General features: G+C 35.4%; 1 protein-coding gene across 1 annotated transcript in view; it reads left to right on the top strand.

The window, feature by feature from the left end:
* Positions 1-11,050, top strand: part of LOC104474654 (guanine nucleotide-binding protein G(i) subunit alpha-1) — a 32,479-nt gene extending 21,429 nt beyond the window's left edge. The window contains exons 4-8 of the mRNA XM_086745750.1: positions 2,746-2,903; positions 4,700-4,828; positions 6,135-6,264; positions 7,518-7,671; positions 8,910-11,050. Coding sequence (XP_086601876.1) covers positions 2,746-2,903; positions 4,700-4,828; positions 6,135-6,264; positions 7,518-7,671; positions 8,910-9,100 — 762 coding nt within the window. The 3' untranslated portion in view covers positions 9,101-11,050. The remainder of the gene's footprint in view (positions 1-2,745; positions 2,904-4,699; positions 4,829-6,134; positions 6,265-7,517; positions 7,672-8,909) is intronic.
* The last annotated feature ends 4,512 nt before the right edge of the window (positions 11,051-15,562 follow it).

Here is a 15,562-nt window from a genome sequence, read left to right as displayed (position 1 = left end):
AATAGCTCTCCGTCCCTTTGCACTTAGGCAGGTTTTGGTGGTCCAAATTCTTTTTTCATAGCAACACTGCTATGGAACATCAGTACTAGATTTTTGCCAGTTGTAAAGTTGGAAATGGAAAAAGGAATTCAGAGCTCATCAGTCTCACTTTAAAAAAAAAAAAAAAAGTATATTTACTCCTTGATTATTATAGTATAACCTTCTTAATTTTATTCTATTTCATTGTAATTTTGTCAGGTTTTGGCAAAAAAAAAAAAAACCTCCCCAAAATTGTAATTCCTGAGGAAAACTGTTACATTCAGGCTCTCTTGCTTAAATTTCTGTGTGGATTTTGTGAGGCTTTTACTCTAAATGGAGTAAATTTGTTTGGAAAATTGTGTACTCCCATTTCCATTGTAAGACTAATGGTAAAGCAGTGAGTTGAACATTTTCTTTTTTAGAGCTACTGAACCAAAGGAGCACAGATTATACCAGCAGCTTCAGTAGCGGTCAGTCTCAAGATTGGTGTGTCTTCCTTTGTCCTAGAGGGCATTTCAGTCCCAAAGTAGAAGCTGGGTTATGGGAGACATTTAGCGAATGTGCTTTAAAGGACTACAGGGCACTTTGTGAATATGAGATTTGCTGAGAGATGGTTAAATTAGCTTCTTTACATTATCTCATTTATGAAATCTGGTTTAAAAATATTGACACCTGGAGAGGAAGCTGCCCCATTCCCATATTACTATAGAGGTAACAAGAGACCACCTTTTTTTTCAGTATTTCAACTTTGAAAAAGCTGAAATTGATTCTCTTGTTCCACCTTCCCTTTCCTCTCCCCTTATTTTAGAGCATGTAGAGATTAGAGCTATTTGAAACAGTAGATTTTGTATGTTTGAAAGTCAGACCGTGTTAGGTATAAAATGATGTAATCATTCATAACAAAATTGACTGTCAGTTTCTAAGCTACTTCTGTCATGCTTCTTAATATCTTGTGTCTTCTTCAAGATCTGCTGCTTCTATGAGTTGTGGGTCCTTGTCATTTGCATCCACAAACAATATTTGGGATCAGTATTGTTATTCAGGTTTCTTTAATGCGGGCATATTGCTTAAACTGCAGTCTGTGAGATCTGACTATCCAACCCTGTGATCTTTACTGCTCTGTTTTTTTAATGTTGTTAGTACAATTCATTTATTTTTTAATAGTTGTCCACAATTTGTCCTGTGCATGTACAATAGTCAGTATTCTATTAATTTCTTTGACAAGTGTTAATTTTTAGATTTTTGACTGCACCAGTTTTCCAAAGATTTTTTCAACTATGTATCAGATACCTGTTGTTTCTATGTATGACTACTTATGTATACATATATATATCTCTCTCTCTCTTCAAATTTGCCTTCAGTTGACTGAACTGCAAGCCTTTTGCTTTCAGACTCTGAATATCAGTATTACTCAATCCACCTGCAAACAATTTCCCTGCTAGCTGTCATAATCTTTCATTATTTAAGTCTGCAGTGGACAATATCTTTAGAACAATCACTGCTCTCTGTGCTTATCCTGAAAATGTGTTGTTGTTTTTTTTGTTTTGTTTCACAGCTTATTGTTTCAACAGCAAAGGTGACAGAACTATTTCTACAGATTTGCATTTATATCTTCACTTACTGTTTTGTGAGAATAACTTTATATGTTGCTTTTTAAAAGTTCTCTTATTTCTTTTAATACTTTCAATCCTCAGCTCATGTGCCTAAGTCTGTCTTTTCTCCTTCCTCCTTTCCAGTATCATCTGTTCTCTTAATTATTGCATAAACAGTATGTTCTGTGGGTAGTAGTTACAAGCCACAAGTATGCTGATTTTTCTGGCTGACATACCTTGGCATTAGATCACATACAGCTAATAACCAAGGTCAAGCAGCTACCCACAGGAGTGTACTAATGTGGATCTCTTTCTTCTACTCAGCTGCTATCTTCTCTTTCCAATGCCTTACAGGTCTAACATTTTAAAATTTCTTCCCTGTCAGAATTGGGTGAAGGTAGCCAACTGGTCAAACTCTGTTAAAGGAGACTGGTGGATTGACATCCGGTACTCCATGAGCCTCACTCTCAAAGGCAGTCATTATGTATAGTCTTAAAATCCAGCATTTGCTCTCTTAAAAATCTTGATGTTTGCTTGATATCACATTACCAAGAAAACTTGGTCTCTGTAGAACAGTTAAGGTAATGGATATTTGTAACGGATTTATCTGGAAAGCCTTTATGAAGTATTTTTCTATTTCCTGATGCATGATTTGGGAAGAAATGATCATCTGCCACTTTCAAACAAAGTTGTTTTTTGAAGCTTAAGTGATTAATGTTTTCTGCAGTCAATCAATATACATCTGCATTTCTCAAGGTTCTAGTATGCATTGTAACCATTCTGTTCAGTCTGTGGCATTTGGTAAGCAAATAAGGTTAACTTTAGACTTGAGCACAAAATATGTTACTACTTCAGTTTGTAGAAGCTTAGTTGAAGTTATAAACAGATCAGAAGCAGCTTTGTCAGCTAATGAGGAATTTGCTTTACTAGTCATCTTCTGCTGTTGAAAAATGTGGGAATTAATATCCTATGCATAACACTAGAAGCAATTGTTTTCCTTCTCGGTTTTTTTTGGTTATATTCACATTTAGCAGGTTAAGAAAGTAACTCATTTGCTGAATATAGTTCTTAAGTGATAATACTTCTGTTGTATTTCTCAATGTTTTTCTCTCCACTTTCTGTTTATATCCTAAAGGATGATGCTCGTCAGCTCTTTGTGTTAGCTGGAGCAGCAGAAGAAGGATTTATGACTGCAGAGCTTGCTGGAGTTATCAAGAGACTGTGGAAAGACAGTGGAGTTCAAGCTTGTTTCAACAGATCTAGAGAATACCAGCTTAATGACTCTGCTGCCTAGTAAGTACTGTGTGACAAACAAGATTCTCTTTGTCTTGTAAGTAACAGCTAAATGAATGTAAGGGAGGCCTCATCTTTTGAGCAATTCTGCTCCCATGTAGATGGAAAACTCATAAGTATCTGGACAAACAAATTGTCTGCTTGGGTCAAAATGCTCCAGCTGGGCTTCAAGGTTGGAAAAGAGAAGGTGTGGTATAATTATGAATTTGTTCTGACCAGTTGTTTCGTCCTCTTGAGGAAGACAAAAATTGCTTTAACATGCTTTAATAGCAATTTTATTACAAAAACATGACTCAAATACCTGTTCAGTATCTGAACATGGCCAGGAAACTTGATTATGTGATGTGAATCTGTATTACCAAGGAGACTTTGTTCATATTCATAATGGAGTTTCTCCTGTGGTTCAACATTTCTGCATTTTCTTTGTTAATTAACGGTCTCTGTTAGAAATATGTGAAGTAAAGGTAACAAGGAGGATGTGTCTTTTATGCTGGAGTACTTTACTAAAAAAATAAAATAATAAGGAATCAAGGGTGTGAGAACTAAGGTGTGATGGCAGCAAGTAATGGTAAGTCAGTCAAGGAAGAGTCCATCAAGGGAGAGGTAAGATGATAAAGAATGGCATAGCAGTGATACTGGCCTTATAGGGCAATTTTTTTAAGCTTTATAATTCTGAATAAATTTGTAGTGTTTGAAGATGTTTTTTACTTTCCTTAAAATATGGTCCTTCTGTTCTTTAGAATAACTGTACATAAATAAACAACATGCAAATGAGCTAACTGTGAGAAGAGTATTGCTGGAGTAATGTAATTATAGGCATGCTAAATGAATAGAAATGTGATCAAATTGCATTGAAATAATGCTGATACTTCCAGCATGATTGTAATTTGTTTACTGAAGTTGTTCTAAGGGTACAGAGGGTAGTTGGCAACAACCTGAGCTCATGATGACAGATTTCTTGACTTAAGAGGTAGCACTTGTATGAACTTTCTTCAATATGGAGCACTTCATTTGAAGGATCATGTAATTTTCTCTACTAACCTTCTCAGTTCTGTTCTGTTGTTTAGATACCTCTGTCTCCAATTTCATAAAAAAACTGTTCTTCTAGCCATACAATTATATCCTTAAAATTTCTAACTTCTAGTTACACTGAAATAAGAATATAATGCCTTCCCTATTTACCATGGAAAAAGCACAAACAAGATTTATATGGTTTTTAGAAACGCTGGGCTGCTTGGCTTGCATTGCAAGAGTTTTGGCAATGAGAGGAGGCTGTTGTAAAAAGTGTGTGCAATTAGAAATTCTCAATAGAAAATTAATTGTAATGTATTAAGCATTTTCTTAAACACATTAATTCTGACCAAAGCACTGAGTTGTTCTTTTCATACCTATTATCAAATCCAGGGTCATTTTGGGCTTTGGTTATAGTTCAAGGTAACTTGTAATTCTGTAGGTTACAAAGATGAAGGTGGTGGTCTACTTAGTTCAAGTAACATTGTTGTACATGGAACCATTTTTGCATTTTGGGATTTCAAAAGAAGAATTCATTGTAGTGAAGTCAATTGCATAAGTGTTCTTTCGTCTAGGATGAAATATCGTTGTGTCTCTAAAGCTTATTTCAAAAGAAGTTGGAAAATGGAGGGGAAGTGTCTTGGTTTTTGTCTTATCGGAGAGAAAGCTGTTTTGTAGGAGTCAAGCACAGTGCAATGAATATACCTAGAACTTTTGTAATTCTTTGTAATTACCTTGTTACTATACTATGAATAACTGAAAGCAGTATTTATTTTTACCTTCAGTTACTTGAATGACTTGGACAGGATAGCACAAACCAGCTACATTCCAACCCAACAGGATGTTCTCAGGACTAGAGTGAAAACTACAGGAATAGTGGAAACTCACTTTACTTTCAAAGATCTTCATTTTAAGTATGTAAATCATGCTGCATGTTCATCTGTCTGTTATGGTTTCTGTAAAGTTCTAGAAGATGGATTTTCAGTGATTTAACAAATTTATCTAACCACAACTTTTATTTTTTCCCCCACCTCCTTTTTTCTGAAAAAAAATTCCTCATGATTGACTCAGTTTTCTGAAGGGATATGGGAGTTGTTGTAACTCCTGTAATAATTCAGAATAAAAATGCAGATATTAAGTAATAAATGCTTTGGTTTTATTGGAAGCTTTTTGTAGACGTATTTTATATGTAAATTAAATCTTAAAATATTCCATTTTCTGCCATCTTAAATAGCTGGTTTTCTATTAGATTTTTCCCTTTAAATTCATTTGGAGAGCTGGAAGTGTATAAATGCTTGCTGGTGTTGTATGAAAGAGTAAATCTATTTCCCTGAGGAACTAAGTGCAAATATGTGTTGTACTTTAAGGTAGTACTTTATTTTGTGATTAAATAATGTGACTTATCTTTTGTATGCTGTGGGATTTAAAAAATAACGTTAATATTCTGAACATCTTATGTCCAAAGACATTCATGATGAAAGTATAGGTTAGTATAAATGTAATAATATTCTATCTCCTTCTGATCAGGAATAATGAGAAGATAACTCAGTAAAAATCACATTGCATCTGCATTTAGGTTGTGCAGAGATTGTTGTCAGCATGGCTATACAATGTATTTGTTTAATACCCTATAAAATCCATTAGAAGGATGATATAATCACACTTCTATAAAATGTGTAACTTTAAGACAGGCCTTTGGAAGTATTTAGCTGTTATGTTGTATACTTAAACACCTGTACAGCAGATGTTTTAATTTTAGGTGCCTTAGGAGATAGACTTAATGAGTTATTGGAAGGCCTTGAAGAAGTGTACTCTTACATAACATTGAAAAAAACTTTTAAGATTAACTAAAACCATAAAAGGCTTGATTATACCAAAGTGAGGGTACATAAACATGACTAGCTGTGCAATGTTGTGTGGCTCAATTTCTTCATTATCTTTTCTTTCCTGTTTTGTTGTGTATTTAGACTCAGCCTTCTCTGTAAAGTGCTTAGCATAGCTCTGATTATCGATTCTATCTAAAATGCAAATAGCATTTATCTAACCACAACTTTGATTTTCCCCCACCCCCTTTTTTTTTATACTGAGGCATTAAATAGTAATATCTAGTAATATTAATTAAGTCTGTGATCAGACTTATACAACTGATACTTTCAGATTAACATTCAGAAAGCTAGACATTCCAAAGTTCACTCCCTGCTTTGCATTTCTGTTTTGCAGAATGTTTGATGTTGGAGGCCAAAGATCAGAGCGGAAGAAATGGATTCATTGTTTTGAGGGTGTTACAGCAATTATTTTTTGTGTGGCATTAAGTGATTATGACTTGGTCTTGGCTGAAGATGAGGAAATGGCAAGTACCTTAATCTTGAAAAAGGGAATAGTTGTTGGATAGAGACTAAATAAGTTTGAAAAGAAAGCTATAAATGCATTCTTTAAAGTACATACTGCTTTAGAAGATATATCAGTTTTGTGTATAAGGTTTTCAAGAATTGGTGATAGAATTCATGCTTTCCGATTTCTAAGTATGTCCTCATTCTCAGAAGGAATACTATGAGACAAGTATTCTTTTCAGCTACACTCTTATATTTTAAAGGATGCATAAATTAATGAGGTTAGATTATTAGTAACACACATTTTAGTCTCTTTATGGATGCTAGAAATATATAATAAGGAATTGCTTGACTTATCAGGTTATACTTTACCGCATATTTGTTTTCCTTTCCTTCCTCAGTCTTCAGTTTTTGTTTCTTTCTAAATGCTTTTCTCTGATCTCTTTCCTTAGTTGCAGAAATTTTACTATTCCTTCTCCCTTCCAACCCCATCCATTCCTTTCTCTTCTTTTAGATGAGACTCCTCCTATAAAAGTATGCACAGAGGGCTTTTTACTATCTAAGTGGTCTAAAGTGGTGCTTATCTATTGTGTGCGAATCATTAACAAACTTCTGTGCTCTTCCTCATGTTCTGCAACTACTTATACAGTTTGAGAAGGAGAGAGAAATAAAAAAACCTTTCAAGTCCAATGTAATCAAAGAAGGTCATAGCTAGCATCCTGCTACTTAAAAGACTGGAGCTTTGTCGAAGTACTTGGATAATTTTTCTACAGAGGTTTAAATTAGGATAAGAGGAAAAAAAAACCTGCTCACTTGATTCTCTGGTTCTGTAAAGCTAGGATTTTTTTTTAAATGCTGGAATCTCAGGTAGGTGCAGAATTTAATGTTCAATTTCTAGAAGATCTAATTAATATAAGACAAGTTCAGGTAACTCAGCAGCTCTTGTAGAATATCTGTACTGTAAAATGTCAAAACTCACCAAAAATTTCTAAAATATTAAACAACATAAACCTAGAAATGACAAAAATTAAAAAAAAAAAAAGGAAAAATAAAAAGTAGTTGCTTAAACCCTACTCATAGAAGTGTTCTTTGTAGTCATCTTGGCCTCTCGGTATTTCCTTGTGGTAAAATGTGATTCTGTATGCTAGAAACTTAATTTTGTAACTTACCTGGTTCATTTGTAACTAATCAAAAATACGTATCCTGATTTTACTACTGAAGTCTGATAAAATACAACAAGGTGGCTTTTTTTTTTTTTTTCCCCCAATTACAGAATCGGATGCATGAAAGCATGAAATTGTTTGACAGTATCTGCAACAATAAATGGTTCACAGACACTTCTATTATTCTCTTCCTGAACAAGAAAGATCTCTTTGAAGAAAAAATCAAAAGGAGCCCTCTCACGATTTGCTACCCTGAATATGCAGGTATTGGAGGGGAGCGCAGGGGTCAAGTAATTTTTGGTTGAATTACCTCACTTTTGATGCACAAATCAGGAGGACTTTCATAACTCTAGGTGTCTAAAAAAATTTAAATGAAATAAAGTTTAAGACAAGAAGGTTGTTTTGATGGATCACAAATAAAACAGTGCTAAGTCAGGTTCAACTTTTTAACCAGGTGAGATAACGCTGGTCCAGAGATAGCGTTTACATATTACTGCTGCAACTCTTTTCAGATTTAATTTATTTAGCCCATTCTTTTTTCTGATGTCCTCCTAGTTTTGTACTTAGATGTTATTTTTTTCGCTAGCAGGAATCCCGGAGGCTACATGAGAGTTTATTTGAACAAGGAGTGTACATACGTGTTAGAAGTAGGTGGCTTATTCAGGAAATAGGTAGCCAAAGAGGATGGTTTCATTTAATAAGTCTTAGCCTTTTTATGTATCATTTTCATTGTAACTTCAGACTGTTCCATTGTACATAAAATGGCATGTTGGAGGTAAAAAGGTTAGGAAAAATATGTAGGCCAAATATCTTCAATTGAGTTTGGGAAAATACGCCAAACTTTTTAAAGCAAAGATTGAAAGTGAATAACTTGAATGAAGGAAACAAAATGTCCTAATCTAGGTAGCAGTGGTGGGTCATTAATGATTTTTCTGTCTGCCACTGAAGTAAATGGAAAGACTCTTCCTGCAGCTGGAATTTAATTATGTCCTTTTGTTTTTATTCTTAAAACTGTGTCCAAGAGGTTTCCTTCAATATTTATTTATGATATCTTAAAGCGATAGCTGTGGAATTACTCCTCTGCACGTTTAGGTTAACCGTTTCCAAAGAACCACTTCCTTCAAAAGATAGAGTAGGCATCTTAGCATAGAATCATACAGTGATTTGGGTTGGAAAGGGACCTTTAAAGGTCATCTAGTCCAACCCCCCTGCAAGGAGCAGGGACATCTCCAACCCGATCAGGTTGCTTAGAGTCCTGTTCATCCTGACCTTGAATGTCTCCAGGGATGGGGCATCCACCACCTCTCTGGGCAACCTATTCCAGTGTTCCACCGTCCTCATTGTAGAAAAATTTTTCCTTATGTATAGTGTAAATCTACCCTCTTGTAGTTTGAAACCATTACTCCTTGTCCTGTTGCAACAGACCCTGCTAAAAAGTTTGTCCCCAAAAGTTTGTTCTTTCTCAGTTTGAAACATGCTTACTGAACAATTTTTCCTTCTAGGATCAAATACTTATGAAGAAGCAGCTGCTTACATTCAATGTCAGTTTGAAGATCTGAACAAGAGAAAAGACACAAAAGAAATCTACACTCACTTCACTTGTGCCACAGACACAAAAAATGTGCAGTTTGTTTTCGATGCTGTAACTGATGTCATTATTAAAAACAACCTTAAAGACTGTGGCCTCTTCTGAGAACGTACAAAAGGTGGTTAAATTACGTGCCTGAAAACAGGACTTGAGTGTTTGGAATATGCCTGTGCTGTGTAAAATCTACATAGATATACTTACTTCTCTTTTATTTTATTTCTAGGTTTGGAGAACGACTTCGCACAATTCTAATATGATTCTTTACAAGGTGAAAGAAATATAAAATACGTTGTGCTGAATGATAGATCAGTACTGTACTTGCCTGTTTTAACAGCTTTATTTATGTTTGTCTTGTAAATTTAAGCAATTAGTTAACACTGAGATGTCAGTTGATTGTATGTAAACTTATCATTGTAGTAATGTATTTGTATAAACGTTGAATGGAATATTTTAGTAACTTGATGTCCTTTAGAATTTCCATGTTTTATGAAGATACTCTTAGAGGAGACACTTTTTGCTTTTGGATTATTTAAACATCTTGTAAAATTAAATTTTCTTTTCATCTTAAGGGTGCATGCTGCCTTATTCTTTATTTTTGTTGGTAATACTGTATATGGTATTAGTTTTTTTTTTATATTTAAACAGCCTCGTACACCTGCTCAGATTTAAAGAAACATAACCAATAAAACTTGTTTTTGCCTTAAGTTTTGAAAAAAAACCTTTTTATAAATTTAAGATAAATGCAAAGATTATTTTTTAAATTTAAATGAAATCCACAGTTTATGAAATCTGGGCTTGTAGTCTTTGCAGTGCAAAAGTGGCAACACTGAGAAACTGAATTTCAGTTCTTGTTCAACTATCATTGAAGCTGATGGAAATGCAAGAAGGAAGTTGTTAAAACCATTCATATGAATAAAAAAAAAGTTTGAAACTTTGGTCTTTATTCAATGGAGTGAATGGAAAAATTACCTTTAGGTTTTTTTTGTAGACTGTTAACAGAGGATGGACTTCAGAGTAATATTATTTTCTGCTTACTTAAAGTAAAATCATGTTATCTTTAAACTTCTTGCCATTTTCTGGTAATGAAACTAGTTTGATAATTTAATAACCATCGAAATATCAGGTTGTCCAATGTGTCGTGGCACAGTGGTTTCACAGATCAAAGCAATTTCCTGTGGCATATAAAAAGAATCTTCGGTATTTTGCATAGGGTTTTTTAGTGACTTGCACATGCTGATTCTTTAATTTCCTCTTTAATTGTAATTAAAGTCTCACAGTTTCTTTAAATAATAAGTTAAATAATACAATTTTCTTCTGGTTATACTTTTATTATGTAATTTGCTATCTTAGGTACATATCATCCATTGCCTTATGGGTAGTGCCAAAACTGATTTTTTTAATATAGATTTTAAAATAAATAAGCTTTTATTTGTAAATAAGTTCATGGACAGTTGTCTTAACTGTATGTCATCTAGAAAATATGAACATACCAAACTTGGAAATACGATTTTCTATAATTGTTAAAATATTTCAGGCAGCTACAGTACACCGTAAGTTCTTTAAGAAGTAAATAAGTCTTGGAACCTGTTGCTATTTTTCTATATTACCTTAGCGTTTATGTTCTTAGAAGTGTTCAACCAAAATATTTAAGCCATTGTTCTGTTATTTAATTTTTAATTGTGTATATGTTTCATTTAGGCCTCAGATAGCTTGAGTAAAACTTACTGCACTTCTCATTCTCTAATGCTTTCTTTGTTAGGTACAGAATTGCTAAATGCATTTCAAATGAAAGATTAGAAAGGAGATAACTTATTACTGGAGGTTGTTAAATATATTCATACATTATGAACTCTTGCAGCAGTTATGGTAAGCAATCTGTATGTCCTGGGCTGCTTTTAATTGTGCTTTACAGTTCTGGATACATAACTGATTTTAAATCTCATTGAATTACATTGTGGAAACTGTATTTACACCTACGTTCAAGTTGGTTTTGTACTTAATGTAAAACAAAAATTGGGATTAATCAAATTAAATAAATCTAAATTTTGTGCCTTGCTTGAAAGAAATGTTTTTCATTAAATGTGCTGATGGAAATATTTTTGCATTCATCCTGTGGAGATAATTAGGTAGAGAAAGAAGGAAAATGAGAAGATATAAAGTCAAGAGTAAATTAAAAAACTTTTTGCAAGAAACAATAAAATAAAAATAAGCACAAATCAATGACTATTGATTAATTCCTAAATACTTTTTTTTTAACATTGTTCCTAACACCTTAAATTGAAGAATATTTTTGAATTTCGTAACTGTTATTTTCTGAAGTATTTACATCTTAACATGGGAAAAATTTTGCTTGCCAGCCCACACATATGAGCTTGTCTTTTCTGACTTGATGAGCAGATATGTTCCCTTATAGATGCTCTGTACTGGTTGATCAATCTTTGTCCTGAGGTGAAAGTTGTCAGCCTAGGCCACTGCTATAGTAAAAAGTACAGGAGGATTTATGTGCAATAGTGGGAGCCACACACTGAATTTCCACTGCACTTGTAATAGGACTCCACTCCTTGTCTGTTCTGTCAGGAGGCTACTTCTCTGAGAGTGCTGCAGAAAATGGAGGAAATCCTGCAGGTCCACCACTGTCTGAGGAGTCCAGTCTTGTCCCTCAGCAATGTGAGCCTCTGTTCTCATCCAGTTCTCCATTCCTCTCACTTCTTTATGCAGAGTATCCAGGCACACTGTTTTTTTCTAGCTTTACCGAAGGAAGCTCCCTCTACTAGCTTAGCTCTTCTTTCAGATTATTTTAAATATTCTAAATCTAGTATATGTAAGGAATTAGAACCTTATGGAGGTTTCTCCAGCCCCTGTGGTCTTCCGAGCATATAGTCTGTGGTTGAAGTCTCTCAGTAAAACGCAGCCATTGTTAAACATGTAGTTATTTTTAAGAGGCTTAACGGTGAGTAAATGTGGTTTGGAAAAATTGATTTCCTGATGCTACCTATTGAATTTGGAGGAAGTTTGATGTTAAGTGTAGTAACTAAAATGGGGTCCAGCGTCATAGCATGGGAACAGCATACCATTTTGGGTTGCAGTTTCTGTTGCCATGTACACAATTAGCAGCATAATGATTTAAATTCTACATATAACGTTAGGGAGCAAAAGAGATCAATCTGCAGCATGCTGAACAGCATGATGGCTAGTATGCGTCTTAGAATTGCAGAAAATGAAAAGTTTCTGTTCTAAATCAAGCAAAAACGAAACTACCAGGGTATTGGCTATCCTACTGTGTGGCTGTCTCTTTAAATTATTTTACTTCATATTAATAACTAATAGCCTGTGAGTCAAAGAGTAATGCTTGGGTTGTAACTTCAAATCCTGACTGTTTCATTTTGAAAAAAATGTAGAAGGTGCAACAAGAGGCTGAAAGCAGCTCAACCTCAAGTAATTCATAGCGTATGAGAGAGTGCATTCACAGGCTATGAATGAGGAAGATGAGACTGGTGAAAGAGGAACTGCAAATCTAAGGGACACATTTTGTTGAGTAACTTAACTACCAGTCATTAGCTGTATCAGTGGGGGTTTTTTTGTGTTTTTTTTCGTTGGTTTTTTTTTTTTTTTTTTCAGAAATCTAGGGGTTTCAGGACTCTGAAGAACAGGTATATTAAAATTTCAGTTGCATAGGTGCAAGAAAAAAATTTCTAGCTCCGTCTAGAATTCTTGCAAAGAAGCTGCCTTGATGTAGAGGTAGCTAGGAGCAGAATTTCAATCAGTTATATTTCCAAGTCGTGAAAATGTGCTGTATTTAAAAATGGCTGAGTGAAAATGCATTTATCAAGCTTTTAATCCATAACATATTTAGGAGCAGTGCTTTCCAAAGTTGGTCATGGTTCCAGATAAAGTGTTTTTAGTTTGTTTGCTCTGCAGATGATGGGTTTATGACTGTTACCTGACACAGCAGAGATCAGGGTTATTCAGCAGTTTTATTTTAGTAATAAGCTATTTGGATGAAGGCATAATTCAGATTTTCTTTTTAAAAATGCAGTCAGTGAACTGAGATCCATATGGGATAATGTGATGCTATACCATTTTTGATCATACTCCCTTCTGGACTTCAGGAAGGGAAAGAGTTGAGCTGACAGTGTAGAAGTACAGTTCTGCAGTAGAACTGTGTTTGTGTAGTGCAATGCCTCATTTCTGAAAGGAATTTCAGAGCAGCTATTACAGAAGAAAGATAGATACATGTGTGCTGATCAGAATGTGCTATCTGAAATTTGCCTCTGGTTTTAATTACAGTGGAACAAAAGATATTTAAGACCAAATATGTTGTCAGCAGAAGCCACTGCAGCTCCGCAGAGCTAGCCTTTCCCAGATGATGTCTTTATTTTCCCTCCTTTTCTGTCCTTGCACTAATAGAGAAGTTTGGGAAGAGCCGTTGTCACTCTTTCTCACTCATAGGTTGTGCTGTTGTGTAGATGTCTAAGGAGTGGGAATCCTATGGAATGTGCTAATCTTAATTTATTTTGCAGATAAAGAACAGAGATGTCTGTATGTAATGTAAGATGGTTATTATTATGGTAATGTAAGAATATGCAGACTGATTAGAGAACAAGTATACTTAAAACTGCATGTGTTTATATTGAAAAGCATGATGAAAAGTCTAGGAAACAAAGATCCTGATTTTCAGTTATGTAGCTTACAGTCCCAGAGTCATACGCAGTCTGATCAGAAGTCCTTACAGCATGACACAGCACATCTCAGATACCTCTTACAAACAAGTGTCTGTTTCTGCAAAATCAGAATGCAGTTTGAGATGGTACAGTACAAACAGCTGAGCGGGAGACATTTCAAACGGATATTAAGGTACTTCCAAAATGTTTGGCCATTTGTCAGAATAAAGTAGCAGTTATCTAAACTAAAACAAATTAATAATCCATCAGTTTTGCACATAAGCTCAAAGGTGTAACAACTTACCTCAGTGTCGTGGTTTTGTTAGTGAGGGGGGGCCTAAGGTGGCAGCTTCTGTAGGAAACTGCTAGAAGTCGCTCCCCTTTGTTCGGACTCGGCCGGGCCAAGGCCGAGCCGATTGGTAGCAGAATGTTCCGTGATAACGCCTCTGCAATAACGTATTTAAGAAGGGGAAAACAGGAAAAAAAAGAGAGAAGAGAAGATGTGAAGAAGCTGAGTTGGGGCAGAGGCACAGAGGGGCAGGCGCGGGCCTCATGGGCCTTGCAGGCCTCACCCTCTGGCCTCTCGCCAGGCAGCCGACTGGGCCCGATTTGGTCCAGCCTGGCTGCAAGAAGTGGAGAGGAGATGAGAAGTGAATAAGATGTAAAAAAGATCCTGAGAGACATCTACCAGCCCGTTGTGAGGAACAGCTGCAGACGCCAAGGTCAGTTCAGAAGGAGGGGGAGGAGTAATGCGGCTCCTGGCCAAGATTCCCCTGCAGCCTGTGGTGATGACCATGGTGGAGCAGGTTGTCCCCCTGCAGCCCATGGAGGTCCATGGAGGAGCAGAGATCCACTTGGAGCCTGTGAAGGACCCCGTACCGGGGGGAGGTGGATGCCTGAAGGCAACTGTGGCCCGTGGAGGGCCAGCTGGGATAGCTGTTCTGGAGGGACTGCACCCGTGGAAGAGATGACCCACGCCGGAGCAGTTCCACGAAGGACCGTGGCCCGTGGGAGGGACCCCATGCTGGAGCAGAGGGGAGTGAGAGGACGACACTCAGGAACCATAACATCTCACTCTGAAAAAATCTGCTGAGGTATAGTCACAAATTCTGACTCTTCCTCTGTTCCAGTGTAGTGATTCTCATATAATGTGATTAAAATCCATGAAATCTATTCTAAAAATCCTATTAAACTAAGTAATCCTGAGAATGTTACATAGTTTTGATTGTCAGAAATTCTTTTGATAGATTAAAACAAAGATGCAGCTATTCCTGTTTTGATTCCATAAATCACAAACTTAAAATACTTTGTCTGACTTTCATCGAGAGTTTTCTTATTAAAAGAAAAATAATTTTCCAATGAGAATAGTATAAACTTTCTTTTGCTGTAAATTGCCAAAGCTTATGTTTCTTTAATACAAATTATTGTTGGATTTGTTAAATCAAAATCAGAAGCTATCAACTGCATAACTTAGAATATAAAACTGAACACTAACACCAGAAAAAGCATCTCCAGATTATATTCAGTGACTTTATTGTAGCAGACATATTTGAACATGTGTTCAAGATGTGACTTTGGCCTGTGTATTATATCTTAAGTTACCTGTAAGTCAGCAAGGGTAGTTAATTCCGTCCAGCTTCTATGCTGATCTTTCTAATATTTTTAATCTTTAACAAAAATACAGTTTTAGTCCTTCATACTTCTAGGAATGTTATTGTAAAAGAGTCTAATTTGTTAGAAACTGCACATGAGGATTTGAGTACATTTTATCAAATTCTGAAGTTCTTGCTTATAGATCCTGCTAGTATCTTTCATAGCCAAGTTATATTGGTTTGGCTGAAATGTTCTTAGTTTGCCTTGTTTTTCTACTTACAACTTAGTTCTTTATAAAGTTCTCAGTCTCTGG

This window comes from Chlamydotis macqueenii, chromosome 1, assembly GCF_036417535.1.
Source record: "Chlamydotis macqueenii isolate bChlMac1 chromosome 1, bChlMac1.mat, whole genome shotgun sequence".
Taxonomy (NCBI): domain Eukaryota; kingdom Metazoa; phylum Chordata; class Aves; order Otidiformes; family Otididae; genus Chlamydotis; species Chlamydotis macqueenii.
Note: the sequence above shows the minus strand (reverse complement) of the source record. Positions and strands in the feature narration are given on the sequence as shown.